The sequence below is a fragment of the Nuphar pumila genome, chromosome 13, assembly GCF_984573655.1.
Source record: "Nuphar pumila chromosome 13, dmNupPumi1.hap1.1, whole genome shotgun sequence".
NCBI lineage: Eukaryota > Viridiplantae > Streptophyta > Magnoliopsida > Nymphaeales > Nymphaeaceae > Nuphar > Nuphar pumila.
Genome location: NC_143261.1, coordinates 15706278 through 15723888, shown reverse-complemented (window position 1 = coordinate 15723888; position 17611 = coordinate 15706278). Strand labels below are relative to the sequence as shown.

General features: G+C 37.1%; 1 protein-coding gene across 3 annotated transcripts in view; it reads right to left on the bottom strand.

Annotated features, from left to right (window-relative positions):
* LOC149817897 (arginine--tRNA ligase, cytoplasmic-like) overlaps positions 1–17611 on the bottom strand; it is a 30437-nt gene that overhangs the window by 4071 nt on the left and 8755 nt on the right. For all 3 annotated transcript variants that reach the window (XR_016427033.1, XM_089984234.1, XM_089984233.1), the window contains exons 5-14: positions 15435–15536; positions 15105–15320; positions 12308–12388; positions 11364–11447; positions 11165–11269; positions 9860–10038; positions 9471–9555; positions 9124–9307; positions 8850–8919; positions 6388–6457 (exon numbers count right to left, since the gene is read on the bottom strand). Coding sequence is in view for 2 of the 3 variants with exons in the window: in XM_089984234.1 (XP_089840360.1) it covers positions 6388–6457; positions 8850–8919; positions 9124–9307; positions 9471–9555; positions 9860–10038; positions 11165–11269; positions 11364–11447; positions 12308–12388; positions 15105–15320; positions 15435–15536 (1176 nt within the window). In the remaining variant the exon portion in view is untranslated. The remainder of the gene's footprint in view (positions 1–6387; positions 6458–8849; positions 8920–9123; positions 9308–9470; positions 9556–9859; positions 10039–11164; positions 11270–11363; positions 11448–12307; positions 12389–15104; positions 15321–15434; positions 15537–17611) is intronic.

Here is a 17611-nt window from a genome sequence, read left to right as displayed (position 1 = left end):
TATCAATAAATTGACCAATGGTATTCTACAAAAAGGGCGCCTTTAAGAAATTAAATATACTTTGATATAAAAAACCTGAGTATGTTTATTTGAACAAGGATACCCACAACACAACATATATTTTGGCACAGCCAGAAACTCAAGAAATGAGATATCTGCCTTGAAATGAGAATCAAGACAGAAGGGCTGCCATCGAGGCACAAACAAAGTTTTTTTCTTTTTAGGCTTACCTAATAGAATGAAGGTAACATGGTAACACGACTAATTTCTTTCTAGCAAGTACAACATCACTACAGTACATTGACCAAATTTAAGGTAATACTAGTGTTGTAAGTATCGGATTGTACAATACGGTATGATATGTATTATTACTTTGGGCCTAATCAATACGATACACACCCGTATCGAGATACTGGTGTGTATCCTACCCGTATCGGGTATATCGTAACAGCCCAATAAAGGGTGTATCTTACGATACACAATTAGTGTATTTTATGTTGCATTCAATTCTTTTTTTTTAATATATAAGAAAACTCCTTAAGGTGAGCTTGTGTTCACTCCTAAAGAACTTGAGAGTAATTTAGGGCTTGAATTCTTGCAAGAAGAAGTCATCATTTTTTTTAACTTAAAAAAAATTGGTCATGTAAAATTTTTAAGTATCGAGAAACACTTGGGGATTTTGTTTTTGTTGATATAAACATGCACCATTATGGATCTTATGATTTGTTAGCTTAGTGTTGTTTATTATTTCACAATTTACATTTTTCTTATGAGATATGCATGGCATTCATAGCAGCTCGTGGAGACATAAATGCTTCATATGTAATTTATGGTTGTATTTTGTGCAATTTATCATTGTTTAATGTGCTATGATTTTTTTAAAATTTTTGATAATTTTCTGATTTTTCTTGATTTTTTTGGATTTTTTATTTAAAATTTTACGATATGATACGATACAATGTTACTTTGGGCCCGACCGATACGGGTAATGATATGATACTTGGGTAATACCTCTCGTGATTCATCACAATGGAATAGGATTTTTTTTTACCAAGCTGAATGTGTGAAAAAAAGTAAGTCCTTACAGCTTGCTGCCACTTTTAATGTTATGGAAGTTCTCCCCAAAATGTCATTTACCTTGCATTATCACAAAAGCAACACCTTTTTACAGGTGGCAGCATGACCTCATTGGAGTTGAGAGAGCTTTAATACCACTACCATGTAAGGAATAAGAGGAGAAGCAGAGAAGAATAAGAGAGGAATTAGGGCAATAATCATGCAGCCTGCTGAGAAGATACAACTGAACGTCCTTTCATTGATAATCTATATTTGAATGGAAAAAATTACAAATATGCCCTTAATTAACATTAATGCAATATTCTACTAACAAGTATGCCATCAGCATATTTGCAACCTATGTCACATTGGTGCAGCACCGGTGCACTGGGTATAACACAGGAAATTTTAAAATGATGGGTGCAGGTGTGTGTGTGTGTAACCATGATCAGACAGAAGTCTGATCAGACCTGAACAAACCAGGGTTTCTCTCTCTCTCTCTCTCTCTCTCTCTCTCTCTCTCTCTCTCTATATATATATATATATATATATATATATATATATATATATATATATATGTATATATAAACCACAATCAGATAGAAATCTGATGAGACCCTGAACCCTGGACAAGAGACTCAGGTCCAAACAAACCGGGGCCTGGGCCTCATGAGAGAGAGATCCCAATCCGAGGTTCATGAACCCACTGAGAAAGAGGGAGAGTGAAGTGACTGGGGTTGCCCTCCTTCTGGCAACAAGGTTGCTAAAAGTGGCATGAGAGATTGCACAGAGAGAGTGAGAGAGGTCCCCACTAATAGGAAGGGGTTCGCCAGAAGGCCGACCATCCACAAGGGAGGGGCTCTCCAAAAGTCAAGCACTGCTAGACCACTAGAGGAAATGGATATGAAGAAAAAATGGGACCCTCAACCCCCTTTTCTATTATGACAAAAATTTGATGGAAATGGATTCGATCTTCATTGGCCAAGTAAAAAAGATTGATGAACAAGGGCCAGGTGCATGTTGGCCATAGCTGACCCCAGCTGATTGCACTGGCTGCCACACCTGTATCGCACCGCATCAACACAGGTGTGTCAAGCCTCTGAAGCACCCATATCACATCTGTCCAACATCACTAAGTATATCCACCAAGTTTTTAAACTATTTTTTCTCTATAATCAAATAAACTGCTTTCTAAGATCTAGGATAATGGATTACATAATGGCCCAAAAATCAAATTAGACCTACATACTAACAAGAAACAAATAAAAGTTTTGATTCATCACTCAGGTTTGTTTTAAAAAAAACATATTTGTCCCTTAGGTCAAACGGCATGATAACTTTTAAATTACTTCAATACAAACAACAACAACAACAACTACGCCTTCATCCCAAAACAATTGGGGTCAGCGATATGAACCAAAAAAAGAAATTCATTTTGGGTCTTCCACATGAATACTTTTCCTCCAATCATTTCTATCCAATGCCATGTCCTCGGTGAGGTTCAAAGCATTCATATCCTTTCCTATCATCTCCATCCAAGTCTTCCTAGGCCTACCCCGACCTCTTTTGACTAATATATTTTCCCATTTCTCCAACCTTCTAACTGGAGCATCATTAGGCCTTCGTTGAATATGTCCAAACCACCGTAAACGATTCTCTCGCATCTTATTTTCAATGGGTGCAACACCTACCTTCTTACGTATCTCCTCGTTCCGAATCTTATATTTTATTGTATTTCCACACATCCATCTAAGCATCCGCATCTCAGTTACACTCATTTTTTGAATATGATGTCTCTTAGCAGCCCAACATTCCGTACCATATAATAAAGCGGGCCTAATAGTCGTCCTATAAAACTTTCCCTTCAACCGCAATGGCATTCTACGATCGCACAGCACTCCAGTTGCACTTTTTCATTTCATCCACCCAACCTTTATCCTATGATTTACATCTCCATCAATTTCTCCATACTTTTGAATGATGGATCCCAAATATTTGAAATAATCATTCACCGGTATTTCTTGCTCACCAAGCTTCACTATACTCCCATCACTACTTCGTTGCTTACTAAACCGACATTTCATATATTCAGTCTTACTCTTACTCAACTTAAAACCTCTAGCTTCTAATGTCTGTCTCCATAATTCTAACTTAGCATTAACCCCAGCTCTAGACTCATCAATCAAAACAATATCATCAGCAAACAACATACACCACGGTACATTTTCATGAATTGATCTCGTAAGCTCATCCATCACTATCGCAAATAGAAAAGGGCTTAAAGCAGATCCTTGATGTAACCCAACTGTTATCGGAAAATTGGTTGTCACCCCTCCACAAGTGCGGACATTGGTTACTACTCCTTCATACATATCTTTAATTATACTAATGTACTTGAGAGAAACACCTTTCTTCATGATTGTCCACCAGAGAATGTCCCTAGGTACTCTATCGTATGCCTTCTCTAAATCAATAAAAACCATATGCAAATCTTTGTTTCTCTCTCTATATCTTTCAATAAGTTGTCTAAGAAGATGTATAGCTTCCATAGTTGACCTTTCAGGCATAAAACCAAATTGATTCTCCGATATCATGACAACCTTCCTCAACCTAGACTCAATCACCCTCTCCCAAAGTTTCATAGTATGACTCATGAGTTGTATACCACGATAGTTTGTGCAATCTTGTATATCACCCTTATTCTTATATAAAGGCACCAAAGTACTCTTCCTCCACTCATTAGGCATCTTATTTGTTCGCCAAATCAAGTTAAAAAGATTTGTCAACCATTCTAAACCTTTCTCTCCCAAGCATTTCCAAGCCTCGATAGGTATACCATCTGGGCCAACTGCCCTTCTTGATTTCATTTTCTTCAAAGCCTCTGCAATTTCTTTCTTTTGAATCTTGCGCATGAAGTCACGATTTATCTCATGAAAAGGAATGGAGAAGTCTCCAAGATCTTGAGCATGACTATCATTAAATAGCTTATCAAAATAATCTTTCCATCTCTCCTTAATCTCCTCATCTTTGACTAAAACCCTTTGTGTTTCATCTTTGATACATCTAACCATACCCAAATCCCTCGATTTCCTATCTCTCATCTTTGCAAGCCTATAAATATCCTTCTCGCCTTCTTTGGTATCCAACTTGTCATAAACCTCCTTATATACCTTAGCCCTCGCGTTTCGAACTACTTTTTTAGCTTCCTTCTTTGCTATCATATACTTCTCCAAATTCTCATTATCACGACTCTTACTTAGATTTCTATAACACTCTCTTTTAACCTTAATAGCTAATTTGACATCCTCGTTCCACCATGATGTATCCTTACCTAGTGGTGCACCGCCTTTAGACTCACCCAATACCTCCTTAGACACTTTTCTCATGCCACCCGCTATCTTATTCCACATTGATTCTGAATCCTCCTTGAGACACCAATCAACTTCCTTAACTACCTGCTCTACAAACATTCCTTGTTTAGCTCCTTTCAATGCCCACCACTTAATTCTAGGATTTATCCTATGTCTATCCCTTTTGCGACATTGTCTAATTCTAAGATCTAAAATTAAGACTCTATGTTGTGTAGCTACACTTTCTCCCGGTATAACCTTACAATCGATGCAACAACCCCTATCTCTCTTTCTAAGTAGGAAAAAATCTATCTGACTCGTATTAACCCCACTTTTAAATGTTACTAGGTGAGACTCCCTCTTCCTAAACCAAGTGTTTGCTAAGATCATATCATAAGACAAACAAAAATCTAAAATCCTATCTCCACTTTCATTTCTTTCTCCTATACCATAGCCTCCATGGATACTCTCAAATTCATCCCTACTAATGCCTACATGTCCATTAAGGTCACCGCCGATGAAAAGCTTTTCTCCATAAGATATCCCTTGTACTACTCCATCTAAATCTTCCCAAAATTGATGCTTAATAGAATCATCTAAACCTACTTGAGGTGCATAAACACTAATAATATTAATAATATCCGTACCTAATACTAATTTAATAAGTAAAATTCTATCACCCTTCCTACGGACCTCAACTACATTATCTATAAACTGACGACTCATAACAATCCCTACTCCATTCCTATTCCTATTTATTCCTGTATACCAAATCTTATATCCCCAAGGTTCTATTACTTTTGCTTTCTCACCTACCCATTTGGTCTCTTGGAGACATAAAATATCAATCTTTCTCCTACACATAACATCTACTAACTCTACCAACTTACCAGCTAAAGACCCTATGTTCCAAGTGGCTAACCTAATTTTATGGTCTTGGACTAACTTCTTTACCCCCACCCGTCCAACAAAGTGAGGGAACCCTTGCCTATTTGACACCACACCCGGGCGCCGGTGTGACGCGTTGCTTCTGGGCGACGACCTAGCAACCCTTGCCCATTTATCACTGCCTCCGGGCCTAGAGAGTACAGCGCGTCGCTTAGTAGGGAACGCCCCAACGAAATTCTCATATTGGTTCATTTTCATAGGGTATGACCAAGTTTTTATGCTGGCTGTCACAGGCCTACCGCAACCCTCCTCCTTTATCCGGGCTTGGGACCGGCAGTGTATAACTTAAATTACTTCAATGATAAACAAAAAAAAACTTTTAAATTACTCTAATTATAAAGCTATCTAGTTCTTTTGCAACTGTCTGATCATTTTCCTCCATGTTACCTAGGCAATCCTGCTGGGGAACTGTATTCAAATCTGTTAGTTTGTGACATAAACAACAAAACCAACATATGTGGACCACAGGCTTTGCTTATGCCTTCCATGGTTATTTGTCTAAAATTTCAAACATTTCGATGACTTGGGATCGGCCATATCTTCATGGTTTTATTGGATTAACCAAAGGAAAAATTAGAAATAAAAAACTAATCTTTTATTGACTTCTACTTTCATCAATTACATTATTAATCGGTACCTTCTCTCTGTCAATCAATGTTCAAACATGCTTTACTCTTTGTAAAGTTCAGAAATGCCTTATTTGTGTTCATTTATCTAGCTTTACGTATATTTATATGAGTAAGAATGCATGCATTGGATGCACATATGCATGCACGTATGTATAAATGCCAAAGCCTCAATATGTCCAAAAGTGACACTTTACGTGTCTAGACAATGAAGGTTTTCATGGCTCTAGTTTCATTGGAGTGTCCACTCATGCTTATGCTCTGTGAATGTAACATTTATCTAAACTAGCAGCTGGAAGAGTTAGGAGATAAGACGAAACAGGATAGTATCTCATTTGTGTGTTTTCTACTAGTTAAATATGAAAAGATAGAAGGGAACAAATACAAGAAAAAGAACAGTGACTTACTCGAACATCCAACATTTGGCTAAAACTAAATGTGTAATTAGTCAGCCTATTATTCTTCAAGTCAGCGTACCTGTAACACGAATACTCTGTGATCAAAAGAAAAATTTTGCACATCAAGAACTGGAAATATGAATTGTAGGCTTGTAGCTTTTCCATACGTACATGCCAACAGCTAGAGATGAAAAACAGGTGTTGCCTACAACATATTCAGCTCATTGAATTAAGCATATACTAGTCAAGCTATCCGCTCAACATATATGACCTTCTGAAGACTATCAATGCATGATGAGATAAGGACCTTTCCCAGTCCATGGGAAATAAATTTATGCCATGATTTTTCCCTTCTCTATGAAGTGGCATCCTTTGAACTTGCAAGAATATATATGAACCAAAAGCAAAGAACACAAAAACTAGCTTTTTAGATGTATATCTACTAAGGCAAGCATCAGACAACTAGAGCCACGGGCAGCTACATTTAAACAGCATTAAACAAATTAAACATATTGAGGGTCAATTCTTGATGCAATGGTAAGGGTTTGTGGGTATGAATCATTAATAGCCGCAACTTCATGTAGAAGGCAGAAGGTTAGGGCCATCTGCGGTCACCCCTCGTTAACACTCCTGATACAAGATCACAGTGTATGGCCCATTTTAAAATGAATATGAGTAATGGAATTGCAATACCTATCAAATTCCATGACTCCAAAAATCAAGAATAACTTATTGACAATATTTATTTATGCAGATAGTTTAATTTTATTTGAGCACATATTGGGAATCCCATAAAAGAAATGCAATGTCTACTAAGAATCAAAGAAGCATAAAATAGATTATAAGATCCAAATGATTTTTTTGAGAGAGAAAACATAGAGATATTATTAAAAAATAGATCCAAATGATTTATCAAGCAATCTTGTAAACAATATCCATGCAGCAAAATGGTCAAATTCAAACCATCTCAGTTACATCTATTGAAAAGTCCCCGACTTGCACACATGCCCACACAGCCACACACACATAAAATAAGTTAATTTATTCTTCCATTCATAATTACTGTAGTACCATGCTTTGCCTCGTGCTGGTTGGCAGTCTGGTAAATCTATAAAATGTAGACCTAACTCTTTTAAGAAGATTTTTTTTATTTTCCCCACTCACAGTTACACAAATACACACACATACATGGGCGTCTGTGTGTATAGAAAACAAGTTCATCATGTTCTCAAACCTGAAATTTTGTAAATATACCATGGTTTGTGATGCATTAATTGGCACACTTACCAAACTTACAAAATGTAGCACTTTCCCTACTCACGACGAACAAATGTATCCAAGATTGCTGACAAGTCATAAGACAATATAGATATTGTATCTAAGGTACTCAAGGCCACTTTACCAACACTGTTCCAAAAAATGAGTAATAGACAAGGTCAGAAGCTGATTCCGAGGACATGGTCTTGAAGGAGACTATTGCCGACGAGGGAAAGATGCCTCCATAGTAAAGAACACCAAGTGCCACCTCACTACAAGGTATGCCAAGAAGGTAGGTACTTCCTTATGGTAGACTGGTTCTCTCAAAGCTGCTCTTCAAACCCGAGCCCGTTAAGAACCGGTCTGCACTTAAAACCAGAGTTACCAGTCGGGGAAGCAGGAGCGGGAAGCGGGAGCGGGACCGGGAAGCGGGACCGGGAAGCGGGGGATGACTTAGAAGAAAATTACGAACCGTCTCGGAAGCGACCTAGGAAGCGAACCGGAAGCGAGGGGGAAGTGAAAAAAAAAATTAAAAAAAAAATGGGGAAGCGTGTTTCGGAAGCGTGACGTTTCGCGCTTCGGGGAAGTTCGCTTCCCCATGCGACTAGGCGCTTCCGGTAACTCTGCTTAAAACCCGATGAACCAAGCTCTAAATGGGGCTGGGCCAGCCCGATGCCCACCCCTACACCCATATGCACACCATAGTCAAAAATATCGGTATCGGCTATATCTCGGCGAGGCTATTTCTTGCGATATTATAGGTTTGGAGATAAATCTCAGAAAAAAAACTCAGTAAAATCTAAGGGCTTAAAAAATAAAAATATATATATAATAATAACAAAAACAAGCAAGAAAATATCATGTTTAGATAATAAAATACAAATATAATAAAAAATAAGTAAAAATGCAAAAGAAAAAAGAAAAACACATTTAAGATGTAGAAAATAAATGAAAACAGTAACAATAATTGATAATATCGTGATATTATCAAATTGGTGATATTTTCAAAATATCGTGATATTTTACCTATAATATCGTTTGCTGAAAATACATTGATAATATCATGGTATTTTGAAAATATCGCTGATATCAGTGACTATGATGCACACAGATGACTGTGCAAGTACATGCACGCATAAACACTAGTAATAGTAGTGGTACAGTAGCAATAGCAGTTAAACCAAGGAGTCCAACATGGAAGCAAGGATATATACTTTATAGCACCATAACCAATAGCTTCAGCAGCTTCCTCCAGCTCTTCAGCAGTCCATTGTTCTTCTCTACCTGACCAAAAGGTTGTACAGTTGTGAACTTGTGATCCATAAACAAATTGAAACATGAATTTTTTTCTACAAAGCTATCTGAAAACATCACTTTGACCATGGTTGGCTAAATAATGATCTCGTATAATCAGGAAAATATTGCAGATAATGTATGGAAACTTGAATATAATGATCTAAAGTGGCTCAAAGAGTCTTAAGCGCTCACCACGTGTAACAAGTCCATCTTTACTTTGGTTTTTGGCTTCATCGAGTAACTCGGCTAATCGAACAACTTCAGAACTACGGGTCCTAAAACGTTTTCCATCTGAACCAAGCACCAGGCCAAAGCCAACATGGTTCATTCTAGGGAATGAAGCACCATCAGGGAGCCAACCAGCACGTTTTGCAGCCTGTAATCAATGACAGAGAATGCAAGAGTTTTCCAACTTATTATTCAACAATGTATACTGTTAAACTCGAGAAATTCATTGAAACAACACAGTCCAGTTCAATATAAAACATTCTACAGAAGTTCAGTACTAATATACAGCTGATTTCTGGATGAGCACATACAGCAAAAAACATTTCAAAATGCTGTGATTGACCCACATCAGTAACATATATTATCCATTCAGCTTTCTCTACATTGAGGCGGTACCTACACATCAAAGTAGCAGTGTAAAACAAAAGCATTCACCATTGTAACTAGGAAGAAAATCGTGCAAAAAATTTCAGCTATGCAATAAAACAGATGCAACATAGGTGACATTCAAACTTAAAAGTCCTCCCAAAGATAATTATGCCAAAAAACTACAGCAAATGAAAAAGATATTCTGGAAAATATTTTGCCCTGTAATTCATAAATATTAATACCAAATAAAAATTCATAAGTTTTCCAACCAACAGCATAGGTTTGTAAATCAAAACAAATAATGACATCAACTGCAATAGATAGAACTCACCAGAGAGCTGCAAGATCAGTAGAGGCATAGTTGTAGCCACCATCTCTCTTTACTACAATCAATGGAATATTTTGACCCTCAATGAAGATCACTTTTGCACCTTCACTTTCCTCAATCAGTCCTTTCTCATTTAATTCTTCAAGAACGCCAGGTATATAGGGATTATAGAAGCTCTCACCCTAAACAAACATTTCCACATTTCCAAGAATGAATCTGCTATTTTACTTCATGCAAACAGATGAAGGGTGAACGTCTAATATCAATGGGGGTGAAGCTACGTAGTAATTGGTTTAGTCCTTGTTCATACAAATCAGTGAACCATGCAGTCATATTACAGTTACCTTGGACCGCAAAGTCCTTGTATTTGAATTGAATTCATGCAAGTTGTTTGTTGGACATGTTATGAGTTCCAGTTACCATGTTGATTTCACCTGTTACTCAATTGCTTTCGTATTTATGTTTTCCTCTTTATTTAGATATGATTTATAACTTGTTTATTCCTATTCAATTTTCTAAAGTTTCATTTCTTTTCACAAAGTTTCTCCATTTTCTATTTTTATTTATTGAATATCTTATGACAAGGTGTGACATTAGTATGATTCTTTTGTGCCCTAGACCACTGTGATTCATGAAATCTGCCGCAAAGAGTTCATCCAGTCTTGTACTTGCAACTTTTTGATATGCCAACCAACAAATCATGTAAAATTTTCTAGGTGGGCAATGCATAAAAGGTTGGCCACTGCTGCCACCTATGTAACAAAAATCATGTAAAATAAATATGTATACGTGAACCTGAGCTTGACATACCCATGCCAACACAAGTTATAAACAGAGTCAAACATGTTTAAGACAACTCACACCATGTTCATTACTTTGTCGTTTATAAAGTTCACTGCCTTTTACATCTTCTACTGTAAGCTTCATAGACATAACTTCATACATATTCTTAATTTTAGAATTTGTCAACAGACATAACTTCATAAATATTTCTTAATGATAACTAGTTATGATTTGAGAGCTTTCATTCTCGAGAAGTAAAGAAACTTATTAATGATAAATAGATGTACAACGATGAATTGATAAAATGCCACTCAAAAACATGTACTAAACAAAGAAAAAAAAAGGACACACTATCAGACACTTTTTAAGTCTGGTTCTTCAACCAAAGATAGGCCCTGTCATGAATCAGCAGCATGTGCATGTGCTTTAGGACATATGACATGTTAAAAATAGTTACTGCAACACGAGCAATCAAACAAAACCAAAAAGCATGGCCTCCAATCTAGAATCTCAAAGCATATTTACCTTTTCCTCCAAGCGAACCCTTAGACGTTGATAGACCTGATCAAATTCCCGACGGCTGATTTCACATATCTGCTGCCATGCCTGCCTATACTTAGATTCCCCCCCCTGCAACACAAAATCATAAGAGAATATGGTAAATTCTATGGCAGAACGATTGTGTGTGTGTGTGGCTTTATTTATTTATTTATCAAATGCCCACCTGGAGTTGAACCACAGCTTGTTGTGCTCTTTCCTTAAATGTTGTATCATCATCAAATTTCTTCTTTGAAGCCTTGTAAAATTCCTGTAAAATTGCTGGTTATAGCTGATATGAAATAAAGCTTAAAGTAGACTTTCAGAATTGAAGAGGGGGAAAAAGAACAAATATTGCACAATAACTTGAATGAATCACAAAGGAAGAGTAACTTTATGGAACTATGTTAAAACATAAACACCACCGAGCATAAAGTTGGTTTCCCTAAACATGATAACTACATTTCAGAATATGGATATAGAAGATGCTGTTTTTTTCATGTTCAAATAAAGGTATCTATCCCCTAAAATGTGAAAGATAAAATGCAATGATCATCATCACTGTTCTAGAATATCCATTTTCTTTATTAGTTTGAAAACTATTTTTAATATAGTTCGAAAGTAAATCAAGTCTTACTTTGAGCTGGTTCACAAGAAGCACAGAGCTTACTGCTGCCTGACAATAATGTTTTATCGTCTCAACTCTTTTTACTGAAGCTAATCTTTGGCAAATAAAAAAATGGAAAAGAAAAATAACTTAGGTCTCGTTATTCTTTACATACAGGCTGAAGCTAAAACATAACAATCCATGATGGGCTTTCTGTTTACCAAACACTGATGTCTTCATAATTAGTAAAAGTTCAAAACTAAATGGTTGTTTAAGAAAAAAGAAAATTTCAAGGCAAAAAAAGGTGACAAAACTCAACCTAAAAAGACACAAACAAAAGCACATTAAAAGTACAAACCAAAGGTTTTAACAGTCCCAACTCTACTTGAATGTAAAAGTAGCAATTAGTGTGCATTTTTCACACAATTTCAATAAAATGAAGTGAATAGTAGAATGCACGTTATCAAATGTCAAGACCAAAAAACAGAAAAGGAAACATTCGAAGTATCATGGTTAACTCTTACCTGGAGATCACCGATGGCTTGCTCACCAGCATCCTCCCAGTTTGGAAACTCCTCAAACAAATACTCAATCAACATGCCAAACTGCAAGAAAATGAGATATAGGGAATATTGTAAAATGATCACAATATTGAAGCTTCGATCGAGTACAGATTATGCCCAGCTCTGGCAGGTAATTACTTTTTATTGGGAATTGGTAACAGCCAACAAAGTGAAAAAGAAAATAACCATCCATTTTCACAAAAAACAATGGCAACTTTGTTCTTTCTCTTTCTCCTTAGATAATAAACAAGTAATGACAACTGTTTAATCCAGTTAATAAACAGATCACATGACAGCAATCAAACACAAAGCAGATGAAGCAATGAAACAAACAGATATATCAGATACGCATAGGGGATATATATACACGACAAAAACTCATGAAGAAGTTGTATCAAACACACAATATCCCATTGAGTTTTGACCTAGGAAGATACTGATGGCTTTTGGAAGTCAGCGCAGCATCAGGTCATAAACTCAACCAGAGCCAGACTTATCTCTGATTCGGGGGTCATGTATTCTCCGCTGGTCTACATGGATGGAGATGCTCTGGTCATCATGGACAACGGAATGTGTAGCCTTTTTCCTTTTTCTTTGTATACCCGACATATAGCCCAATGTGGGTTGGCTCACCATCTGCTATAACACAGTTAAGAACTTAAGATCCCTAAAGTTCCTAGATATCAAGATTTAGGCCATTTATTTGCAATTATAGCCATAAGGATTAATATTAACTTAACGTGAAGGTGAGATTCCTTGAAAAACTCATGATCTTATACCTACAACTTTCCTTTTACATTACTTTATACTCCAGAGTTATAATTACTAAATTTCTGTGGAATTTTTAAATGGAAGATATGTTAAACATAAAATGATCGTGTGTGTGTGTGTGTCTATAATCTATATATGTGTAACCATCTTCAAGCTTGTTCCTCTATATGATTGGTATAAAGATGACTGCAGGTAACTGTAATAATTCTGAAAGCTGAGTGAGTCGATAAGGGATCCAATTCTTAGGAATTATGGCAGCTATTCTTATTTCAACACCAATCAATATCAGTAAGATACAGTTATAACGTGCTTGAGATCTCATCAGCCATTTATGAGCAAACTCCAGGAACTGCTATTGCTTTCTTACTTTCAGAATTTATGTAGGCTCCAGAAAGGAAGAAGAGAAACTCAATGTCGGATTGTCAGAGCAGCTTAAAACTGGAGGATATGTTCTCAAAGTTGGGGAGCATGATGCAGTCTACAACTGCATACTCCTTCCTCATTCCAGATTAGCCTACGTGCAGCATATCCATAACAAATATGCAAATCCAAAGGCATAGCTAGTCATAATTACCAAAAGATCCCATTCACATGCATTGCTAATTGCTATATGATACATAAACTCAAAAACAAGTCAGGAGATTGAAGTTGCTTGTGTGGACAAGGATTATATGCCAGATCCAGAGGGCTACAATTTCTTGTCACATTATTGAAGTTTAATGATTATCTGTGCATCTCAAATATCTCATCATATCTACAGCTTCCTTTTTCTACAATACTTCCAAATTTCAAGGACAAAAATGTGGTGCAAGTAGCATGAAAAGTCAGCTGAGTTCAAAGCCAGAGTCATATGGGTGCATAAATACAGCCAAGATGAAGGACAAGTACCACTGGTTGCGTCAAGGAGTACTTACATGGATCAAGAACAGGGGACCAAAAAGATAGATGAAATCGAGTCGACTTAGGAATAGAATGGAGTTGCAAGCTATTTACTTAATTCTTGTCTAATTTTGATTGGTATTAAGTAGGTTACACTTTACATTTAATAATTAATTGCTTACAAGATCCTCACAGCCATCTGATGCTTACAGTTACTTAGTCTTTTCAACAGATTGTCATGCAAATAAGCAAAACAGAACAATTGATTTATAGGCCTTTTGTTTATCATTTCCCACAACAAGAAGAGGAAGCTTTGCCCGAAGACCAAAAGAATCGGGTGCAGCAAGGTGTGGCTCAAGAAATGACATCAGATAAGGTTCATTGCCAAATCAAATACCTTTGAGAAGATCCACCAGGATTCGGCATCCCATTGAGAGGTATGTTGGTTATGAAAGTTTTAGTCTAGATCACCACATATTTCTAACTGAAACAGAGAAGCAGAATAAGCCAAGGTATTTTCTTCAAGCTGCTAAAAATAAAAGGTGGGTAGAAGCTATGAATGAGAAGATTCAGGCTTTACATGAGTGCCAAACTTGGGAAATAGTGAGAAGATCACCAGATAAAATTAAACATAAACCCGACAGGAGCACAGAGAGATATGAGGCCTGCATGTGAGAGGTTCATTGTTTTGTCTCTACATATCATACTCTTGATGGATCCATATGATTGCAAGCCTAATTTCAGAGGTTCATTGTTTGTTCTCCATATATCATACTCTTGATGGATCCATATGATTGCAAACCTAATTGTTGATGCACACATGCTGTCACGTGAAAATTTTCATTTTTTGTTCAACAAGAGGGAAGAATGAATAAATCTAGTAGTACATTGCTTGGTCAGAATTTCAAGTATTTGACACTTCAATAAACACAAAGCAGGTCTCAGAAACCATCCTGCACCAATCAAACAAGTTGTAATCAACAGCCAGATGCCCACTTTATGGGCAAGGCAGATGATTAACCTTTCATAACTCAGATAAGTAGAGATGCCATAATCATAGTAGTTCAGATACAGATCCACATATCATGGTTCATAAATATTTAAGTACCTGTGTACCCCAATCACCAACATGGTTTCGCCTAAGGACTTCGATTTTAGAGAATTCTAGCATCCGAGCTATACTATCACCAATAATGGTGGATCTCAAATTACCAACATGCATTTCCTTTGCAATATTTGGTGAGGAGAAATCTACAACTGCCGTCTTAACAGGGAGAACGGGAGCCCATGTATCAATTCCATTTGCCAGCATCATATCTATTCTCTGCAAGAAACAAACAATCAGCCTTACAAATATGCTCAAGCATATCATCACTCACATAATCACAAAGATATGAAGATCTTGTTCCTTGTATAGCAATAGAAATTACCCAATCACCTTGGCAATCCATTTATTAGACAGCACAACATTTACAAATCCAGGTCCAGCAACAAATGTTGATTCAATCATTTCAGATGGAGGAAGATTCTTCACAATTTCCTGCAAATAAGCAGAAAAAGAACTGTAAGGAAATAAGCGGAAGAAACCAAGAATGCTAAAGCATTCACTATGTCCCACACGGACAAATGCAACAAGCACAAGAGAGAAAATCCACTAAGGGATATACAAAGGGCCTTATAAAAAGGCTACACACATGAAAAATAATATCACTATTATTGAAGAGGAGCTCTCAAGAGCAATACAACATACATGGGGGGTTCCCCCTATTTATAAGAAGAGGAGACCAAAGGGGCTCCCAATAGAGTCGTTGGGAGCCCCCAACGGTCACATATGTGACCGTTGGGGGCCCCAACGACTCCATTGTGGGGCCCCTTTTCGGTATCCAAAAAATACAAAAATAAAAATAAAAAGAAAATTAAAAAATAGTGAAATACGAGAAACAAAATAAGTACCCCTATGGGGTACTTTGTGAAATGACCATAATACCCCTATCGGGTATTATGGTATTATTACATATGTTTTAACACCCCCCCTCAAACTTTACGGGGGAATGACCGAAAGTTTGCCAAGGAGGAACAAGAAGCGAGGAGCAGGCAGGGCTTTGGTGAAGAAATCAGCAAGTTGATATTCTGAAGTGACATATGGCAGTGTTACTGTCCCACGAAGATATTCATCACGTACATAATGACAATCCATTTCAATATGTTTCGTCCTCTCATGGAAAGTGTGGTTGCTGGCAATGTAGATAGCACTTTTGTTGTCACAACAAAGCTTCGAAGCCCCGGTAATTTCGACTCCCATATCTTGAAGAAGACTTCGAAGCCACACCAGCTCCATTGTAGTGGTTGCCATAGCCCTGTATTCTGCTTCAGTAGAAGACAATGAGACTTTCTGCTGTTTCTTGCACCTCCAAGTAATTAGCGAATCTCCTAGGAATACACAAAAGCCAGTAGTTGAGATTCGATCATTTGGGTTTCCTCCCCAGTCAGCATCAGTATAAGCTAGTAAATCTAAGGAAGAGATTGAGGATAGGAATAGCCCTTTAGTCAAAGTATTTTTAATATATCGAATGATCCGGAGCACAGCACTCGTATGCACAGATGTAGGAGCATGCTGAAATTGGCTTGCAGAGTGCACAACATGAGCAATATCGGGCCTGGTGATAGTCAGATAGGTGAGGGAGCCTATGAGTTGCCTGTAGGGCGTAGGATCGTCCAGCAGAACTCCATCCTCCAGTCGTAGTTTAGCATTGATAACCTCGGGAGTCTCCACCTTTTTATCATCTGAAATCCCAGATTTGGAACATATGTCTGCAGCAAGCTTCATCTGTGACAGTATATACCCTCGAGGAGAGTATGCAACTTCTATGCCAAGAAAGTACCTGAGAAAACCCAGATCAGACATATCAAAATTATGTTTTAACATATTTTTAACTTTAAGAATACCGCTTTCATCATTGCCAGTGATGATCATATCATCAACATAAAGCAGAAGGATGATGATACTATTACCTTCATTTTTAACAAAAAGAGCAGTGTCAGTATAACATGAGCGAAATCCCAATTGTAACATGATAGCACTAAATCTATCATACCAAGCCTTAGGGGCTTGTTTAAGACCATATAAGGCTTTTAATAACCGAAGGGTTTGACCTTGGTTAACACTGATTCCCGGCGGAGGATCCATATATACTTCTTCATTCAACTGACCATTAAGAAAGGCATTTTTAACATCTAATTGGAATATAGGCCATTTCTTAGATGATGCTACCGCAATTAAAGTTCTAACGCTTGTCATGCGAGCCACGGGAGCAAAAGTCTCTTCATAATCGATGCCATATTCTTGTGAGTATCCATTAGCAACTAATCTAGCTTTATAGCGCTCTAGGGAACCATCACTTTTTGTTTTGACTTTGTAGACCCATCGACATCCTATAGCTTTCTTATTTGGAGGAAGGTGAACTATTTCCCAAGTTTTAGCTTTATTTAAAGCATCTAGTTCAACTTTCATTGCTTCAACCCAATGAGGTATACTTTTTGCTTGATTATAATGGGAGGGTTCATAGTAAGAATGCAAGGCTATTAGACAAGCTCTATATTTTGGTGAAAGAGTTT